This window comes from Sus scrofa, chromosome 15 (genome assembly GCF_000003025.6).
Source record: "Sus scrofa isolate TJ Tabasco breed Duroc chromosome 15, Sscrofa11.1, whole genome shotgun sequence".
Classification (NCBI taxonomy): domain Eukaryota; kingdom Metazoa; phylum Chordata; class Mammalia; order Artiodactyla; family Suidae; genus Sus; species Sus scrofa.
Window position 1 is genome coordinate 110,911,418 of NC_010457.5, and position 19,345 is coordinate 110,930,762.

Here is a 19,345-nt window from a genome sequence, read left to right on the forward strand (position 1 = left end):
ATATGGCTTCTGTGTTTGTAACCCTTCTGACTGTAACATTACAGCTACCTAACTTAAATGTTTTCAACCAAATCTGATAGGCCTGAAAGCATTTTCAAACTAACTGTTCATTAGTTGGTTTGTCCCTTGCCTTTAGTTAAGATGTAGTCTTTTTTTTTTTTTTAGCTTGTGCTTTTTTCAACCTGAAGATAGTTTAGTTATACTTAAAATCACTGGCTACAGTCATCAGTGGCATAGTGCATTTAGATGGCATCTCTGAATTGTTACTGTGCCAAGAGAGAAAAGCACATTGGAAGATAAAACAGGTAAAATACACAGGAATTGCAGGATACTGTACAATCAGAACATTGAGTTATTTGAAGATTTCAAGCAACCGAACAGGAAAGAAAATGTAAGAATAGAATTGTTCCTGTAAAGAGGGTGACTCTTCACACACCCCATAATAATATGCTAGTTACTAAGTAGAAATGCTGGCGTATCTTGAGTAGCCAAAGGTTTAAAAAAAAAAAAATGGGAGAAGGACATTAGACGTGACTAGTTTCAAGAACAAGTTGGTAGAAGAGAATCATTAAAAAAATTGCTTTCCCCTTTGGCTTTAATTCTAGAGGCAATATAGCCATTTCGATAAAGGGGAAACTGAGTCAACTTGAGGTAAAAATTTAAACATTGAAGTTGGTTCTCTTAATACATATGGGGCCTGGATGGAAACTAATTCTAATAGGGTGGCAACTCTGGCAGTTTTTTCAGCATTATATACCCAGGAAGGGTTTGTTCCCTAAAGGAGTAAACCTATAGAAGAACATCTGACTACCCCAAAATTTTCATTTTTTTTTTTTCCTACTGGAATTACATCAGTGGAATTTTAACTCATATTGTGAACTGAACGTCTAGAGAAAGGTTTGAAATGTGTATTTGAACCAAATGAAATTGCCGTCTCAGTACATCATGTGGTTCACCTGAAGTCAACGTCTTAGGAGAGGGCCCAGTGTTTCTGCTCAAGAAGCTTTTTCCATCCTGTATCAGATTCCATCATGACCCGGTCCTTGCACACTTGCTCTTAATGTACCCTAGGTGCCCATTATTGAAATTCAGCAGCCCTGAATCTTTGTTTTATGACGGCTCAAGTTTCATTTCTTGGTTTAGTTTTCCCGTCTGCGTGAAATATACCATTCTTTGATTTTTGAAAAAATGCTGAAGCCAGTATTTACTAGAAAACAGTATTTAACTCTGTATTCAGGTTATGCAATGTTTTTGGAAATGTTTACTTGCAGCACATAGGTTAGCAAAATACCCAAGCCTGCTCTCTAACCACATGTAAAATGCCTGTGACTGTTCACTCACCCAGAAGCTGCATTCTGAGTGCAGAGCTACTTGGGAAAGCTACTTGGACAGCTGGTGGAGGCTCTCCCAGGTGAGTACCATGAGTTTCAATGCAGAATCTGTAGATTACATCCAGTCTCAAGGATTACCTGAGGTCTTACCTGTTAGCCTTTACCAACTGGTCAGCCTGACACTGCCAGCAAGAATATAGATGATCTAGGAGCCCTTCAGCAAAGCCAGTTCCTCTAGGACACAGGTACGATCCATTTGGTTTCTGAGGCAGTTTCCACCATTCTATTTCAGATGGGTTTGGCACATGAGAACATGCGGAACATTTTAAGAACTCCAGTTAGTGGCTTAGGATCTGTAGGGTGCTGAAACAACTAAGTGACAGAGTGTAGAAATTAAGAGGAATCCCAAGTCAAGAGGTTACCCTTGTTTACAAAAGGAACGTTTAGGTGATTATCACAACTGCTATGAAGGGTGGTGCTAAGTAAGTTGTGATGAGAGGAATTCAGTGACGGCCTCAGAACCTAAGGTCCTCAAGAACGTTTCAATACTACCACTCTCAAATCTACTAACCTTCTAGCTCCCAGGATGGTGGCCCTTTATCTCCTTACTGTGGGAACTGACTCTCTAGTCCCACTGCTGTCTCAAGGCCCTCTCTGAGCAAGACCATCTTTTACATAAGGGACTTGAGCATCTGTGGATTTTGGTATCCGGGAGAGAGGGTGACTCCTGGAACCCATTTACCAGGAATACAGAGGAAGAACCATCCATCCTTGTATCTGGGCTTCCTGACTTGTATTTAGACCTTAATACCAACCAAGTTGTGCATCTAATTGCTAAACAATGTAGTTTGAGGAGTTCCTAACCCCCAGCCAGACACACAGAAACAGCACCACTTCTCTTCAAATTGCTTCAGTACAGAGTGTAGATGGAGGGTTGATAAAAATAGAAGTTTCAAGCAATCTCTCTGCTCTTATGTGTGTTTCTCTTCATTTCTTCAAGTGAATCATGAAACACAGGATCGGTAGGAGAAATCTAAGGAGTATACTCAAGTAACACCATGTTTTCATTAGTTCTTCTCCTGGTGATTGGAATTTGCTTGGTTTTATTAATAAAAACCCTGCCACTTAAAATATCTGAGAAATCTGATCATGCAGTTAGAATCCACAGATCTCCTTCAGATACTCTTAAGCAATGCATCTCTCTGAAAAAGCATAAGGAAAAAAAATACTTGTACAGCATCTTTTTACTTTACCATTGTTTTAATGCACTTTAAAATTTATCTACATTAATTGGGAACAAAGAAACAAAAATAGACATTTCTTTGTTTTTCATAAATAACTACTCTCCATATTTGATAAAAATCTCAAACCATTATTTTACCATCCCACAAATATAATACATACAAATTTTTTTTTTTTCTGAAATAAGGTCAGCAAATTAAGTATCTTGAGACTAACATAACCACACACAACTGCTGTTCTATTGACTTCCAGGAACAAAACAAAAATAGAAAACTTCTTAGCAAGATGCTCTGGGTTTCCTTTGTGTTAGTGTTAGGGACTCAGCATTATAATCATCTGCCAGTAATAATTTATAGATTCAAGTTGATTGTCTACAAATAAAACATCGCTGGCTCGGATTTGTGAGTTCTGGATTCGACACAACACTGACAATACTGTGTGAAATAGGCACTATACATGTATGGAAACCAGAAAAAGCGTTGAATGCCCTGGACTTGAACTACTGACTCGGTATGTGCCTCATTTGGCTCAGTAATAAATTCACCTGCACCAAACCCGTATCAAAAGTCACTAAATCTCTCATATATATATAATATATATTATTTATATACACACCAACAACACATACATACTATATATACGGTTTGTAACAACATGAAGGAATATTGTCTTCAGATGATGGACCACAGACATTATCCTGGCTGAAATAAATCCTGTCATTGTCACCAAGCTGCAAGAAGCTTTTGAGAGCTCCGAGTCAGGTTACTTAGGTTACTTTCATCCTGCCTACCCTTCACCCTGCTTTAATGTCTTGGTAGCTTTTTCTTTCAGAACCAACCTCCTCAAGCCGGGCCTAGTTCTTTCCCAGGCTCACTTGATTGGACTTTGGAGGCAAAAAAAGGGCATTTTGTGGGGGTGGGGGAGCTGGCAATTCTCAGCCACCATACCTCACACCTGCCTCGGATGTGTAATGGTCTCGGTCCTGTTTGCCACATGCGGTGGTATCAGCAAGCAGTTATTCAAAGCTTTGTCCCTCCTACCTGCCCTTGGTCTTTCTGTAGAACACAAAAGTGAGAGAAGCCTCTTTAGCAGGGGTAGCAGTTCATTAAAATATACACCTACATTTCCTAGCTCTGGGGTTCCCCTTCTGTACTTGAGACTGCAGGTCATGGATGCAGTTGCTAAGGGTCTAGGGTGGGGTCCATGAGGTTTGCTGCCGGCAGCCAGTGTCAGAATTAGTGCAGCCCTGGCCCAGGAAGAAACAGCCTAATGAACACCAACGTGGAAACAGTGCTGCTGGCACATTATTTAAGCTTGTACATGCACACAATTACAACACACACACACACACACACACACACACAGGCCCGTCATTGGAAATGACCATGTGAAAATACGACAAAGGTTTGCAAGAATAAACCAATAAGGCACCAAGAAAACATTTTCAGCCAATTTAAATGACTTGAGGAGGGAAAAAATATAAATTAAAAAGACTTGGTAAAGCCTGGTCAACTAAGAGGTTATATATTAGTTCCTTCTAAATCTTTACCCCCTCATCTATGAAGGGAGACACTGCTTAAAATTGAACCATGAAAGGGGCAGCCTGGAGGCTGTACATGTGAGCCAAAACTGGGCCCTAAATCTTCTCCAAAAATCACATAGTTGGCTGTGAAGAAACCACCCCCACAACTTTTCACTTTATAATTATTTTCGTAAGTATTTCATAAGTATGGATTGTTTGCCTAATAAAAACGCAATTCAGGACAAAATAGCCTATGGGATGGAAATAAGAGGTGACCATAAACGGATGGGTTTCTCTGCCCTGGGTAGGGAGTGGTGCTTGATTTTAGTCAGATTTCAGGGAAGCAGGTGGGCTTCAGCTTTGCGGGAAGAAAGGAGAGCAGGGGTGAGAACAGAGACTGAAAACAGAGGGCTGGATCCCCAAAGGAGTTACCTGTATTGCCTCTCCTTGGCGTGGTATTCTTTGTCTTAACTGTTTTTTTTTTTTTTTTTTTTTAAGTAAACTGGTTGTTCCTTTTAGGTTTGGCATGTTACCAAAGTGAAAACTAAAAGGAAGAATTATACCAATCCATCCCACAACTTTTAGATACATTCTGCATCATCTTTAGACTCCTCCACCAAAAAAAAAAAAAAAAAGAAAGAAAGAAAAAAAAAGAAAGAAAGAAAAAGGAACAGGAACAACCCAAATTAGGCACAAAGACCTGTACTTTCTGAGAAGACCCACTAAATGGGGAAAGAGGTCAAGGTGATCAGAAAAGGTTCTCATCTGAAAAACAAGAGAGGAATTGGCCCTCAGGCAGGAGATCTATTTCAAGATCCTAGAAACTTCAGAATAAGCAGAGGAATTAGATGTGCCAAAAGTTCCATCGCTCTGTGTACAGATTTGGTCGAATATACTGAAATTTCAATTTTGATGCAGAAGGTGAGCGCGTAAGAGCGGTGCATTTTTATAAATGGGAACAGCTTTTGAGAACTCATGAAAACTGTAATACCAGCCTTCTTCCCACCAGCAACATGCTTAAATCCGCTATGGAAACTAAACACCTTTTTCCTTAATATCCATAAAGCGAAAACTGACCTGGGCTTAAGTCTCACTTTTCCAACTTTGGTTATAAACGAAGCACAAATCCCTAGACTTGCTGTTTTCCTTTGGAGGCGTTCTCAAATTTTAAATGCTTTTGCCATTTCGGCTTCTCAAATGCGGTCCTCGCTCAGTCCTGGTCCCTGGTATGTTGCTGGCCAGGGCACTGTCATTCCTTCCCAGTAATGGCCTCACGACGCGCTTCATGAATGAATAGTTGAACAGATTAGGAAAGCGAACGCGAACGGAATTTTTCATAGTCAAGTGTGTGTGTGTACATGTGTGTTCATCAATACATCTATAGGCTTTCGCATAGGAACGCGGGAAGGGTTAAACAGATGAGAAGAGCAAACCAAATTCTCTAACAGGAAAGTGTGTGAGACTGTGCTCAGCAATACGAAAGCTGTCTCAGAAGAGGAAGAAAAGCAAACTATATTGAGATGGGGTGAGGTGAACAGCTTTCCTAGTGCTGCACCAATTTCTGTTTTAAAAGCTTAGGCAAGTGTGTTATGGGTCTCATTTGTTTTCAGGACTACAGAGAGCAGTGTTTCACTGCTTTTAGACTATCTGGCTGTAAACTAGTCCAAAGTCCAGGAACACTTATTTTCCCTCCGCTGCCAATGTTTGTTCACAGGTAGCCGCCCCCCCCCCACCGTCCCCCTCTTTCAAGCACCTCATTCAAGGGTGGGTGTGGTTTCTAATCACAGCTCTCCAGGAGAGGAGGAATAAGAAAAGCAAAAAGGCTGTTTAACATGATAAAGGAGGTGGGATGGGGGTAGAGCAGATAAGAGAAGTGTTGGAAATTTACTTAATTAACAGGAGGTATATCCATTTTAGTCCTTAAATGTAGAAAGGAGCCCCCTTCAGCACTAAGTACTTCCAGCGGAAGGTTTACTTTCACCAAAATTATAACACATTTCTTTCTTTTTTTTTTTTTTTGAAAAAGTGGGATGGCTGAAGTCTATTAAGAACCACCCACTCCTCTGGCACAAAGCTGCCATCTTAACAGTCTAGAATTCAAGTTCGACCAATCGGCACCCCTTATTTTCTCACTATTCCAAACGTTAGAGGACACTATATAATGCTACCTCTAACTTATTCAAGCAAAGCTGGCACCGTGAAGAATGAGAATGATTACAAGTACTACCGAAAACAAACTGAAGCTTGGTAAAGCTAGGAGAGACACCAAATCTCTAAACACTCCCCAACCTTGTCACTTTCAAGAGGTCCTATTCACATTCTGCTCCCCTTCCTTGGTATGACCTGGGGTTTCCCTTAACTTAGGAACTAAATACTGGGACAAGCAGCTCACCTTAAAGCATCTTGGACACTTTAAGTAGTGGAAGGAGAAACAAGCTGTAAAAAGCACAGGGGTCAACTTCCCAGTCACAGCAACCCAAACTTTCACTGTTCACATTATTTGTAAAGACACAAGTATAGGAAATATATTTTCCCAATTTAGACCACACAGTTCAAAGAAACCTGAACCAAGTGGAACTTCATTATAATGCCAACCTTAGGATTGTAAAGCCCCCAAAGCAAAGGGAAATTTTGTTGCCAAAATGCAACAAAGTTAAAAATTAAGAAAACTACATATAAATTAAAAATAGGGTTCCCCTTGAAAAGGCAGGTGAGCTGAGCCCCTTGGAGAAGCCCTGGGACAGGTACTCCCCTTGAAACAGCCCCTTTCCCCTCTCTCCAGGTTGCCCCAGGAGGGGGCATCAGCACCAGGAAGGTAAATGGAAGTGACCTTGGCAAAGCTACCAAACAAAACAACCTCCCTCCCTCGGCTCCCGGCCGGCCTCGATCTCGGTCCCGGTCCCTCAGCCTCCTCCTACACGTGAGACAGGGACACCTGCTTGTGATAGGTGGCGGCGGCAGGGCCGGGTGGCCCGGTCCTGCCTGTGAGCGCTGCGCTGGCCTCGGCGTAGTCCCCGGTGGCCGTGGCCCCGCCGCTCTTGTGGCCCCGCCGCGGGCGGCAGCAGCAGCGGCTGGTGAAGCGCCGCCACGACTCCACAGTCTTGCCAGACCAAATCCAGACGCCTGACGTGATGCCCACCACCAGGCACATGAAGTATTTGAGCATGAGCACCCAGTACTCAGGCTTGGCACGTGGCTGCCCGGCGTCGGGGCCTGGGCACGCGCAGGTGAGCGCAGCCTCCCAACTCTCGCGATAGTGCTGTTCGTACAGGTAGCAGGCCACCACGATGCTGGCAGGCACCGTGTAGAGCAGCGTGAAGATGCCGATGCGGATCATGAGCTTTTCCAGCTTGTCCGTCTTGGTGCCGCCCTGCTTGATGACGCTGCGGATGCGGAAGAGCGACACGAAGCCTGCCAGGAGGAAGAGCGTGCCCACCAGCAGGTAGAGCACCAGCGGGCCCAGCACGAAGCCACGCAGCGAGTTCAGGTTCTGGTTCCCCACGTAGCAGATACCGGCCACCGGGTCCCCATCCACCGAGCTCAGGGCCAGCGCAGTGATGGACTTGACACTGGGGATGAGCCAAGCAGCCAGGTGGAAGTACTGTGCATAGCCCGCGATGGCCTCATTGCCCCACTTCATGCCAGCTGCCAAGAACCAGGTGAGCGACAGGATGACCCACCAGATGGAGCTGGCCATGCCGAAGAAGTAGACTAGCAGGAAGACGACAGTGCACAGCGCAGGGCCCGTTGTCTCGTAGTGGATGTGGCTGTGCTCACGGCTGCAGGCGACGCTGGCATGGCCCACGACTAGGCGCACCAGGAAGCCCAGCGACACGCACAGGTAGCAGGCTGACAGAAAGATGATGGGGCGCTCAGGGTAGCGGAAGCGTTCCATGTCTATTAAGAAGGTGGCCACCGTGGTGGAAGTGGAGATGAAGCACAGCACAGACCACAGGCCGATCCAGAAGGTGGCGAACGTGCGCTCGTCCGGGCTAAAGGACGGCTGGTAGCAGGGTACCGCGCAGTTGGGTACCTGGCCCGTCCGCACTTTGTTGTAAAGGGGGTGCGACTCCTTCAGAATGGGCACGAAGGGCTCGCGGCACTTGCACACCGACGGGCCCCCGGCGACGCAGTCGCTCCCTGAGGCCGGCGCCCCCGGAGGGCCTGAGAGGGTGGGCTTGGCCGGGAAGGGCCTGGGGGGCGCCGTGGTGGCCTCGCTGCGGTTGTAATCCATGCACAGGACCTCGGCGTCGCGGCCCAGCACCGGGAGGCGGTCGCAGCTCATGCGTTCCGGCCAGGCAAAGCCGTACTGGCGCATGAGCGGCGAGCAGCCGGCCTTGGCGCGCTCGCACACCGAGCGGCACGGCGGCAGCGGCTTGTGGTAGTCGGGCAGGCAGATGGGCGTGTACATGGAGCACAGGAAGAAGCGCAGGTCCGGCGAGCAGTGGATCTCCACCAACGGCCAGAACTGGTGCACCTCGAGGCCCGCCTCGTCCTGCGTGTCGTGGTTGAACTGGTTGGGCATGTGCGTCAGGTTGTAGCCGATGCCGCGGCACATAGGCACTGTGATTTCCTGGCACACCGGCGCCTTGGAAGCGGCCGTCGCCCGGCCCGCCAGCTGCGCCAAGAGCAGCAGCAGCAGCGAAGGCGGCGCGGACGGGTCAGGCCGAGCCATAGCCCCCTCCCTCCCCTCTCCTCCCGCAGCCCAAGCGGGGCCAGCTCAGGCAGGGGAAACCAGGACCGTGCTTCCCTCTCTGCAGACTTGTGTGGCGCCGGGGCTGGCAACCTGTTGGTTTCTCTTTCTTTTAAAGAAATCCGTCCAAAGATAAACTGTTCCGGGAGGGCGCTGCCTCCGCAGGGAGAGCTCAGCTCTTCGCTGGATAGGGCTGAGGAGGGACAGTTAAGGCTCCGATTCCAGGGAAAGTACTCTTTAAAAAAGAAGGTGGGGGAGAAGAAAGATTGCTGCCACTGCCAAGGAGAGGGGCGTCAATGGCTTAGTCCTCGCGAGCAGTCTCCAGATCTCTAAGTTAACCTCTTTCCCTTCCCTTCCCTCCACCTCCAGAAACCAAACTACAGACTCCCCGCCTCTCATCCCGCCTCCCTTTCCGCCCGGCCTTCCACGCTGTACCCCGAGGTCAGAGCGCTCAGCCCTCTGGAAAAGGGCAGAAGGGCAGGGAAAACAACTGGGAGGAGGAGAAGGCGCGTACTCTCACCTCGAAGGATCCCGTGAGAAGCAGATAGTCAGTCGCCAGCCTGAATCCTCCGTCCCTGGGGCTCTTAGCTCAGAAACGCGACTTTGAACCGAGCTGGCATCGAGAAAGTTTGGCGATAAGCTGGGTACCCGAGGCAGCACATGGCAGCAGGTGGGGGTGTCTTAGAGAGGCGGTCGCCCGCTGAACGAGGTCGCCACAGACCGGTCACTCGCCCTCTCCTTCTCCGGGGCCCCCTGCATGATCCGAGCGGGACAGGGCTGGGGTCGGCCGTGCCTTCCACCAGGGTCCACCAAGGGCGAGCGCGCCTGGCAGCACCTGGGCAAAAGGAAGGCGGTGTGCGGCGACCGGGGGCTTCCGCGGCCTCACAGTACCGCCAGCAGCTGGTGTTGGCTCCGCCAGGACTGCATGGTGCGCGCCCGCCGCCGCGTCCCGCCCGCCGCTCGCCTCCTCCCCTGCAGGGGGCTCCGCGCTCCAGCTGATTCCTGGGGGCGGTGGCGGCGCTCCCGGGACGTGCGGGACTCGGCTCCTCCTCCGCGCTCTAGCACCCTTTCGCCCACCTCTGGCGGGTACTCAACGGCGCGCGGCGGCGACGACGGCTGTAGTGCACTTGCGGCCGCAGGCTGGACTGGCCTCTTGCGCCCCGCCCGGGTCACCTGCTTCTAATGCCCGCCAGGAGGCTCCGCCCCGACCCCGCCCCTTTGAGCTGGAGCTCGGTTGGTGGGCCGCCCCGCCACGCTCTCCGCGCGTCCCCGCCCACTGCCCCGCGGGATCGGCCTCTCTTCGGGCGCCCTCCTGCCCCCTCCCCGAGCGGGCCGCTGAGGAGTGCGGGCCAATCGCGGGCCGGGAAGCAGTGGGGGCGGGGCAAATGCTAATTTCGCCTTCTTGAGACCCGGGGCGGGAAACCCTAGCTCGAAGTCCCTCCCGAGTTCTCTAGTGGCGCCCACCCGTGCCTTGTCCACTTTTCTGTAATGGTCTAGCTTACGAACCCTTGCTTCCAGGGCCCCTACCAGGTCTCCTCTCTCCAGCTAAGCATCCTTAGAGTCCAGCGCTTGTTTAAAAGAACTGCTCAAAGAATCACTTTTAACTGTGGCACCTGTCTCCTCTCTGCGTTGTCCTCATACCAGGTGAGCTTAAGTTGAGAGAACAAACGCTTCCTGAGCCCCTATTGTGTGTCGGACAGCGTGTTAATCGTTCATATCTTAATACAGGGTGTCTCAGATCCTTACAACAATTCTATGAGGCAGGCACTCCTTACAGGTGAACAAACAAGAGGTTTAGAAACTTGACCAAGGCAACCAAGCTAATAATAGCAACCCCCAGGAAAGCCACAACCTAGACAATCTTGGGAAGCTCGGTATTCTGAGCGCCTGGCATAGAGTAGGCGCTCAAATGGCAAACCTGGGATTTGAACCGAGATATTTGGGCTGCTGCATCCACAGTTTTAACAGCCACCACTCTCCCCCCACCCCACCCCCGCCATTATGCTACTGGTTAGCTCCCAGGCTTTAACCTTTACTTTTGCATTTCGTAACAAAATCTTACTGTTGCGACAGGAAAGTGATTTTCTTTCTCTTAGGAAGACTCGAGACAGGTTAGTCCTTTATCAGTTTATCGGGTTAAAAAGTCCAGGCAGTTCCCAAGTCGCCCGCAGAGAGAAGCAACACTGGCTCCAGGCTCTGTGATGGGCTAGGCGCCGGCCCCCCCGGGGCTGCCCGCTGCTTAGCCACGCACTAGCGCGCCGCCGGGGATCCGGGGCTCACAGAACAGCCAGAGCCCGCGGGAAGACCTGCTGGGCGCCCCGACCGCTGGGACGCACAGTGGCGCTCTTCAGATGGGTTATTATGCTGCAAGTTTTTAATGTCCTAAAAATGCCTCTTTTCTACATGTTCTAATTAGGTTGGAAGACTGAGGTGTTTAGCATTCTTGAAATTCATTCACACGCTTACAAAGAGAGTTTGAATTGTTTCCCGCTCCCCCACCCCTTCCTTCGACTGGGAAGAAGGCGGAAAAAAGGCCAGAGGGCCTGAGTTCTTGAAGGACTCAGGACTGGACTAAAAAAGGGTTGAGATAGACCGCGCCGATTGTCGTTCTTGTGTCCTGGTCCCATCTACACAGACTGAGAGACTGTTTCAGAATGGTCCCCTCTCTCCTGCTTTGTGAAAAATAATGCAGAATATGTGTATCAATCCCAGCCTCAGAGTTAAAAGAAAGAAATATCAGTTGCTTCACAAACAACAAAACTCTTAATAAACATGTTTAGAATGTACCTTACCTCTTTCATTTCCTGAAATTCTACAGGTGCTCCCATATTTTTGTTTGTTTGTTTGTTTTTTGGAACTACTTGGCACTTAGTGTCAGCAAACAACCCAGAGTTGAAAGTAGTGGGAGTTGAAAAGCTATGGAATAGCAATCAAAAAGAAAGGGAAACCCTCAGTGGAAAGTATGCACAGATTGTGAACATGCCAAGAGAGGCTGCCTCATTCTGTGGTCTTTATGCAACGTGTGTATTATTGGGGATGGACAAGTGTTGGCTAATAATAAAAATTATTTGAAGTTGGAGAATGTTAATCACTCATGCTGGCATTTAGCCAGAATACTTGTGTTATTTCACTTGGTTCTGACTCAAAGGATGTTATCTCCTCGTCTGAAAAACCTCTCTCTTTATAATCAACAGGGAAGTGTTATTTTTGCTTGGACATCTCTAATAATAGGAGTAATAACAGAGGGAAGATGTTGCCAAAAGAAATTTATTTTGCATTGTATAGCTTTTTGTATCACTTGGACTTTTGCTTTTTTACATCTATTACTTCACTTTAAAGGCAGTTTAAAATATGCTGTTGAACATGTATTAGGCGGGGTGCTAAATAATTCATTTGAGTTAGCTCATTTACTCCTCACAACAATCAGATGGAACTGGCACCATAATGACTTGCTTGAAGTTACACATTTAGTCCATGGAAAGGATGGAAATCAAAATTTTCTCCTGAGTCATACTTATTGTTTAACAAACTGGAAAACACTGAATTATTTTTAAAGACACATTAAAAAATTTTTTTTTATTATAGTTGATTTACAATGCTGTCAATTTCTGCTGTACGGCAAAGTGACTCAGTTATACGTATACATACGTTCTTTTTCTCACATTATCCTCCATCACATTCCATCACAAGTGATTATAGTTATCTGTGCTATACAGCAGGACTTCCTTGCTTACCCACTCCAAATGCAATAGTTTGCATCTACTAACCCCAAATTACAGTCCATCCCACTCCCTCCTCCTCCCCCTTGGGAACCACAAGTCAGTTCTCCATGGCTAAGAGTTTGTTTCTTTTCTGGAGATAGGTTCATTTGTGCCATATATTAGATTCCAGATATAAGTAATATCGTATGGTATTTGTCTTTCTCTTTCTGACTTAACTTCACTTAGTCTGAGAGTCTCTAGTTCCATACACGTTGCTGCAAATGGCATTATTTTGTTCTTTTTTATGGCTGAGTCATATTCCATTGTGCAGATACACCACATCTTAATCCATTTATCTGTCGACAGACATTTAGGTTTTTTCAGGTCCATGTCCTGGCTATTGTGAATAGTGCTGCAGTGAACACAGGGGTGCATGTATCTTTTTCTTTCTTTCTTTCTTTCTTTCCTGCCTTCCTTCCTTCCTTCTTTCCTTCTTTCCTTCTTTCTTTCTTTCTTTCCTTCCTTCTTTCTTTCCTTCCTTCCTTCCTTCTTTTCTTGCTTTCTTGCTTTCTTGCTTTCTTCCTTTCTTGCTTGCTTGCTTGCTTTCTCTCTTTCTTTCTCTCTTTCTTTCTTTCTTTCTTTCTTTCTTTCTTTCTTTCTTTCTTTCTTTCTTTCTTTCTTTCTTTCTTTCTTCTTTTTGCCCTTTCTTGGGCTGCTCCTGCAGCATATGGAGGTTCCCAGGCTAGGGGTCTAATTGGAGCTGTAGCCACAGGCCTACACCAGAGCCACAGCAACACAGGATCTGAGCCATGGCTGTGACCTACACCACAGCTCACAGCAACGCCAGATCAAGCCCAGGGATCGAAACCACAACCTCATGGTTCCTAGTCGGATTCATTAACCACTGAGCCACGACGGGAACTTCTGTATTTTTTCAATGAAAGATTTGTCCAGATATATGCCCAGAAGTGGGATTGCTGGATCATATGGTAGTTCTATGTTTAGGTTTTTGAGGTACCTCTATACTGTTTTCCATAGTGGTTGTACCACTTTACATTCCCACCAGCAGCTTAGGAGGATTCCCTTTTCTCCACACCCTCTCCAGCATTTATTATTTGTAGATTTACTAATCATGGCCATTCTGACTGGTGTGAAGTGGTACCTCATTGTAGTTTTGGTTGACATTTCTCTAATAATTAGTGATGTTGAGCATTTTTCATGTGCCTGTTGGTCATCTATATGTCTTCTTTGGAGAAATGTCTATTCACATCTTCTGCCCATTTTTCAATTGGGTTTTTTTGTTTGTTTGATTTTGTTTTGTTTTGTTTTTTTGCTGTTGAGTTTTTTGAGTTGTTTGCCTGTTTTGGAGATTAAGCCCTGGTTAGTTGCATCCTTTGAAACTATTTTCTCCCATTCTGTAGGTTGTCTTTTTTTTTTTTTTTTTTATGGTTTTCTTTGCTATGCAAAAGCTTGGAAGTTTGATTAGGTCCCACTGGTTTATTTTCGTTTTTATTTTGTTGCTTTGATAGGCTGATCTAAGAAAACATTTGTACAGTTAATGTCAGGGAATGTTTTGCCTGTATTCTCTACTAGGAGTTTTATGGTGTCTTGTCTTACGTTTAAGTCTTTAAGCCATTTTTGCGTGTGTGTGTGTGTGTGTATGTGTTTTTCGGGCCACACCTGCAGCATATGGAAGTTCCCAGGCTAGGGTCAAATCAGAGCCACAGCGGCCAGCCTACGCCACCGCCACAGCAATGCAGGGTCTGAGCTGTGTCTGCAACCCACACTGCAGCTCATGGCAATGCCAGATCCTTAACCCACTGAGTGAGGCCAGGGATCAAACCTGTGTCCTCATGGGTCCTAGTCAGGTTTGTTAACTGCTGAGCCACGATGGGAACTCCCTCTTTAAGCCACTTTGAGTTTGTTTTTGTGCATGGTGTGAGGGTGTGTTCTAGTTTCATTGATTCACATGCAGCTGTCCATTTTTCCCAGCACCACTTGCTGAAGAGACTATCTTTTTCCCATTTTATATTCTTGCCTCCTTTGTTGAAGATTAATTGACCATAGGTGTCTGGGTTTATTTCTGGGTCCTCTATTCTGCTCTACTGATCTCCTATGTCTGTTTTTATACCAGGACCACATTGTCTTGATTACTGTAGCTTTGTAGTATTGTCTGAAGTCTGGGAGAATTATGCCTCCTGCTTGGTTTTTGTTCCTCAGAATTGCTTTAGCAATTCTGGGTCTTTTATGGTTCAATATAAATTTTTGGATTGTTTGCCCTGGTTCTGTGAAAAATGTCATGGGTAATTTGATAGGGATTGCATTGAATCTGTAGATTGCTTTGGGTAGTATGGCCATTTTTACAGTATTAATTTTCTAACCCAGGAGCATGGAATATCTTTCCATTTCTTTGAATCCTCTTTAATTTCCTTGATTAATGTTTCATAGTTCTCAGCATGTAAGCCTTTCACCTCCTAGGACAGGTTTATTCCTAGGTATTTAATTTTTGGGGGGAGTGATTTTAAAAGGTATTATATTTTTATATTCCTTTTCTAATATTTCATTGTTAGTATACAGAAATGCAACTGATTTTTGAATGTTAATCTTGTATCCTGCTACTTTGCTGAATTCACTGATCAGTTCAAGTAGTTTTTGTGTAGAGTCCTTAGGGTTTTCCACATATAGTATCATGTCTTCTACATATAGTGACAATTTTACCTCTTCTCTTCCAGTTTGGATACCTTTTATTTGTTTTGTTTGTCTGCTTGCTATGGCTAGGACTTCCAATACTATGTTGAATAAAAGTGGTGAGAGTGGGCATCCTTGTCTTGTTCCAGATTTTAGTGGGAAAGCTTTCACCTTTTCTCCATTGAGTATTATATTTGCAGTGGGTTTGTCATAAATGGCATTTATTACGTTAAGGTATGTTCCCTCTATACCCTTTTTGATAAGAGTTTTTAATCAGAGTTCCTGTTGTGGCACAGTGGAAACGAATCTGACTAGGAACCATGAGGTTGCAAGTTCAATTCCTGGCCTTGCTCAGTGGGTTAAGGGTCCAGCATTGCCATGAGCTGTGGTGTAGATCGCACATGCAGCTCGGATCTGGCATTGCTGTGGTTGTGGCATAGGCTGGCGGCTACAGCTCCAATTAGACCCCTAGCCTGGGAACCTCCATATGCCGTGGGTGCAGCCCTAAAAAGACAAAAAACGAAAAAACAAAGAGTTTTTATCATGCATGGATGTTGGATTTTTTCCAATGCTTTTTCGGCATCTATTAAAATAATCATGTGGTTTTTGACTTTTCTTTTGTTAATGTGGTGTATAACATTGCTTGATTTGTGTATGTCGAACCATCCTTATGAACTTGGGATGAATCCTACTTGGTCATGGTGTATAATCTTTTTTATATGTTTTTGGATTCAGTTGGCTACAATTTTGTTGAGAATGTTCATGTCTATATTCATCCAAGATATTGGCCTATAATTTTCTTTTTGGTAGTTTCTTGCCTGGTTTTGGTATTAGGGTGATGGTGACTTCATAGGACGTGTTTGGAATTATTCCTTCTTCTTCACCTTTTTGGAAAATTTAAGAAGGATGGGTATAAGATCTCAATGCTCACAGCCTACACCATAGCCACAGCAATGCAGGATCCGAGCCATGTCTGAGACCTACGCCATGGCTCACCACAATGCAGGATCCTTAACCCACTGATCAAGGCCAGGAATCAAACCTGTGTCCTCATGGATACTAGTCAGATTTGTTTCTGATGAACTACGATGGGAACTCGAGAATATATGTTCTGATTTTTTTCGATGTAATGTCCTGGAAATGTCAGTTAATTCTAACTTTTCTTTTGTGTCATTTAGGATCTCTGTTGCCTAGCTGATTTTCTGTCTAGAGCATCTTGTCCATTGATGTGAGTGGGGTGTTAAAGTATCCTACTATTACTGTATTCCCATCAATTTCTCCTGTTATGTCTGTTAGTATTTGTTATATGTATTTGGGTGCTCCTATACTAGGGGCGTATATATTGATGAGTGTCGTAGCCTCTTCTTGAATGGATCCTTTTATCATTAAATAGTGTCCTTTGTCTTTCTTAATGGCCTCCATTTTAAAGTCTATTTTGTCTGACACAAGTATTGCAACTCTTGCTTTCCTGACTTTTCCATTCACGTGAAATATCTTTTTCCATCCCCTTACTTTCAATATATATGTGTCCTTTGCCCTAATGTGAGTCTCCTATAGGCAGTATATTGCTTTTTTATGAAGCTCTTGGGTTTTTTTTTTTTTTTTTTTTTTTTTTTTTTTTTTTTTTTTTGTCTTTTTGTCTTTTTAGGGCCACACCTGAGGCATATGGAGGTTCCCAGGCCAGGGTTGAATCAGAGCTGTACCTGCTGGCCTATACTCACCAACGTGGGTCTGAGCCAAATCTGGGACCTATACCACAGCCTATGGCAACACCAAATCCTTAACCCACTGATCAAGGCCAGGGATCAAATCTGCATCCTCATAGATGCTAGATTGGTTTCCCCTAAGCCACAACAGGAACTCTGATTCAGCTCTTGTTTTTTTATGCAGTCTGCCACTCTCTGTCTTTTGATTGGAGCATCCAGTCCATTAACACTTAAGGTAATTATTGATAAGTATGTATTTATTTCCATTTTAAACCTTGCTTTACTGTTGATTCTGTTTCTCCTTTGTTATCTTCTCTTTTTTTTGGTTGGATGATTTCCCTTTTTTTTTTTGGTCTTTTGTCTTTTTACGGCTGTACCAGCAGCATATGGAGGTTCCCAGGCTAGGGGTCCAATTAGAGCTATAACTGCCAGCCTACACCACAGCCACAGCAACATGGGATCCAAGCCACATCTGCAGCCTATACCACTGAGGTGGCAATGCCAGATCCTTAACCCACTGGGTGAGGCCAGGAATTGAACCCGCATCCTCATTGATGCTAGTTGAGTTCATTAACTGCTGAGCCACAACAGGAACTCTGTTTTTTTTCTTCATTTTATGATTTTGATGTCCTTTTTAGCATCTTCATTTTTGTTCTTTTGCTGTTCCTTATGTTTTCTGTCACTTTTACAATAGGTTTTTTTTTTTTTTTTCTTCCCCTTTTAGATCTGTATACTGGCTTATTTAAGTGATTACATTCCAATTGTGATTTCCTCTATCCTATTTCTTCTTCTTTTATATTTAGAGAAGCCCTTTCAGTATTTCTTTTAGAATGGGTTTTAGTATTGCTGTATTCTTTTAGTTTTTATTTGTTGGATAAATTATTCCTCCTTCTATTTTAAATGATATTCTTGCTAGGTAGCGGATTCTAGGCTGCAAATTTTTCCCTTTCAGAACTTTGAATATATCTTGCCACTCTCTTCTGGCCAGTAGAGAAATCAGCTGATAGCCTTATGGGGGGTTCCCTTATAATTAACTCTTTGTTTTTCTCTTCCTACCTTTAGAATCCTCTCTTTATCTTTAACTTTTGCCATTTTTATTATAATATGTCTTGGTGTGGGCCTGTTTGAGTTCTACTTGTTTGGGGCCCTTTCTGCTTCCTGTATCTTGATATCTGTTCCCTTTAGATTTGGAAAGTTTTCAGCCATAAGTTCTTCAAATATATTTTCAATTCCCTTTTCTTTTTCTTCTCTTTCTGTAATCCCTAGTATTCGTAGATTGGCCCACTTTATATTGTCCCATGGATCTCTTATATTGCTTTTATGCTTTTTCATTTTGGCTTTCTGTCAGCTGTCCTGATTGGGTGATTTCCATTATTCTGTCTTCCAAGTCACTAATTCATTCCTCTGCATTATTCTTTCTGCTCTTTAGTGCCTTTAACTCAGCTTGCATCTCTGCAAATGAATTTTCTAATTTTTCTTGGTGCCTCCTTATATTTTTCATTTCCTTTCTAAAGTAATCTGCATTGCTGTTCATGTCTGCTCTTAGTTCCTCCACATTTGCTCTTAATTCCTTCAGTATTTCCACTGTCTCCTTTTTAAACTCAGTGTCTGTCAGACTGCAGAGGTCTATTTCATTGTTTGCTCCTTCAGGGGAATTCTCCTGTTCTTTTAACTGGGAATGGTTCCCAAACTTCTTCATTTTTCTTATAGTTTTCTTATTTTGTAAGTTTAGGGAAGCAACTACTGCAATCTTGGAAGGCTTTTTTTTTTTTTTTTTTTGGTCTTTTTGTCTTTTTTAGGGCTGCACCCCTGGCATACGGAAGTTCCCAGGCTAGGGGTCCAGTTGGAACTGTAGCCGCTGGCCTACTCCACAGCCACAGCAATGAGAGATCCAAGCAGCATCTGTGACCTACATCATAGCTCACGGCAACACCGGATCCTTAGCCCACTGAGCGAGGTCAGAGATTGAACCCATGTCCTTATGGATGCTAGTCAGATTCACTAACTGCTGAGCCACGATGGGAACTCCTTGGGAGGCTATTTATATGTGAGAGCACCACTGAGTATTTTGTGAGGGCTTACTGTTTCTTCTTGGCAAGATAGTTTGGATGCTTGCTATCTCTTTCCTCAGTGTGTGCAAGCTGTTATCCCCTTGATAGGGTGCTGCGTGTGTTTCCAGGGAGAAGGAGGCAATGGGTAGGCTAGTAGCCAGTGCCTGGCTGCTGGGCCCTTGACTATGGCAAGGCCCTCGGGAAGGTGGCACGGGCTGCTTCTAGTTGCAGGGCCCTTGGAAATGGCAGTGACACTCAGGCGGGTATAGGTGGTGCCTGGAGCATTTGGCAGTGGCAGCAGCAGGGCGTGTACATTCCCAGGGGAGTGAGAGCAACAATGGGTGGTGCTCAGATGCAGGGCCCTCCTCTGTGCTGACCTCTGAGGTGACTTGGGCTAGGGTGGTGCTGTTC

The 19,345-nt window shown here is 45.2% G+C and overlaps 1 protein-coding gene and 1 long non-coding RNA gene across 3 annotated transcripts in view; one reads left to right on the top strand and one right to left on the bottom strand.

The window, feature by feature from the left end:
- FZD5 (frizzled class receptor 5) lies at positions 2,573 to 9,971 on the bottom strand. Of its 2 annotated transcripts, none has more exons than XR_002339431.1 (2): positions 9,309 to 9,445; positions 2,573 to 3,628 (listed from the first exon to the last, which is right to left on the bottom strand). XR_002339431.1 is itself a non-coding variant. In XM_005672133.3 (2 exons), exon 2 carries the CDS (start codon positions 8,768 to 8,770, stop codon positions 7,010 to 7,012), a length of 1,761 nt encoding a protein of 586 aa, XP_005672190.1. In that variant the 5' UTR covers positions 8,771 to 9,023; positions 9,309 to 9,971; the 3' UTR covers positions 4,568 to 7,009. The 2 variants fall into 2 exon arrangements, 1 of the variants encoding a protein (XP_005672190.1); XM_005672133.3 differs by lacking the exon at positions 2,573 to 3,628 and adding an exon at positions 4,568 to 9,023 and having other exon boundaries at positions 9,309 to 9,971.
- LOC110257173 overlaps positions 10,054 to 19,345 on the top strand; it is a 28,419-nt gene continuing 19,127 nt past the window's right edge. The window contains exon 1 of the long non-coding RNA XR_002339433.1: positions 10,054 to 10,432. This is a non-coding gene — a long non-coding RNA (uncharacterized LOC110257173). The remainder of the gene's footprint in view (positions 10,433 to 19,345) is intronic.

What these genes read in the sequence shown, in the direction of transcription:
- FZD5 (XM_005672133.3), bottom strand. Translation starts at nt 8,770, where the DNA reads ATGGCTCGGCCTGACCCGTCCGCGCCGCCTTCGCTGCTGCTGCTGCTC.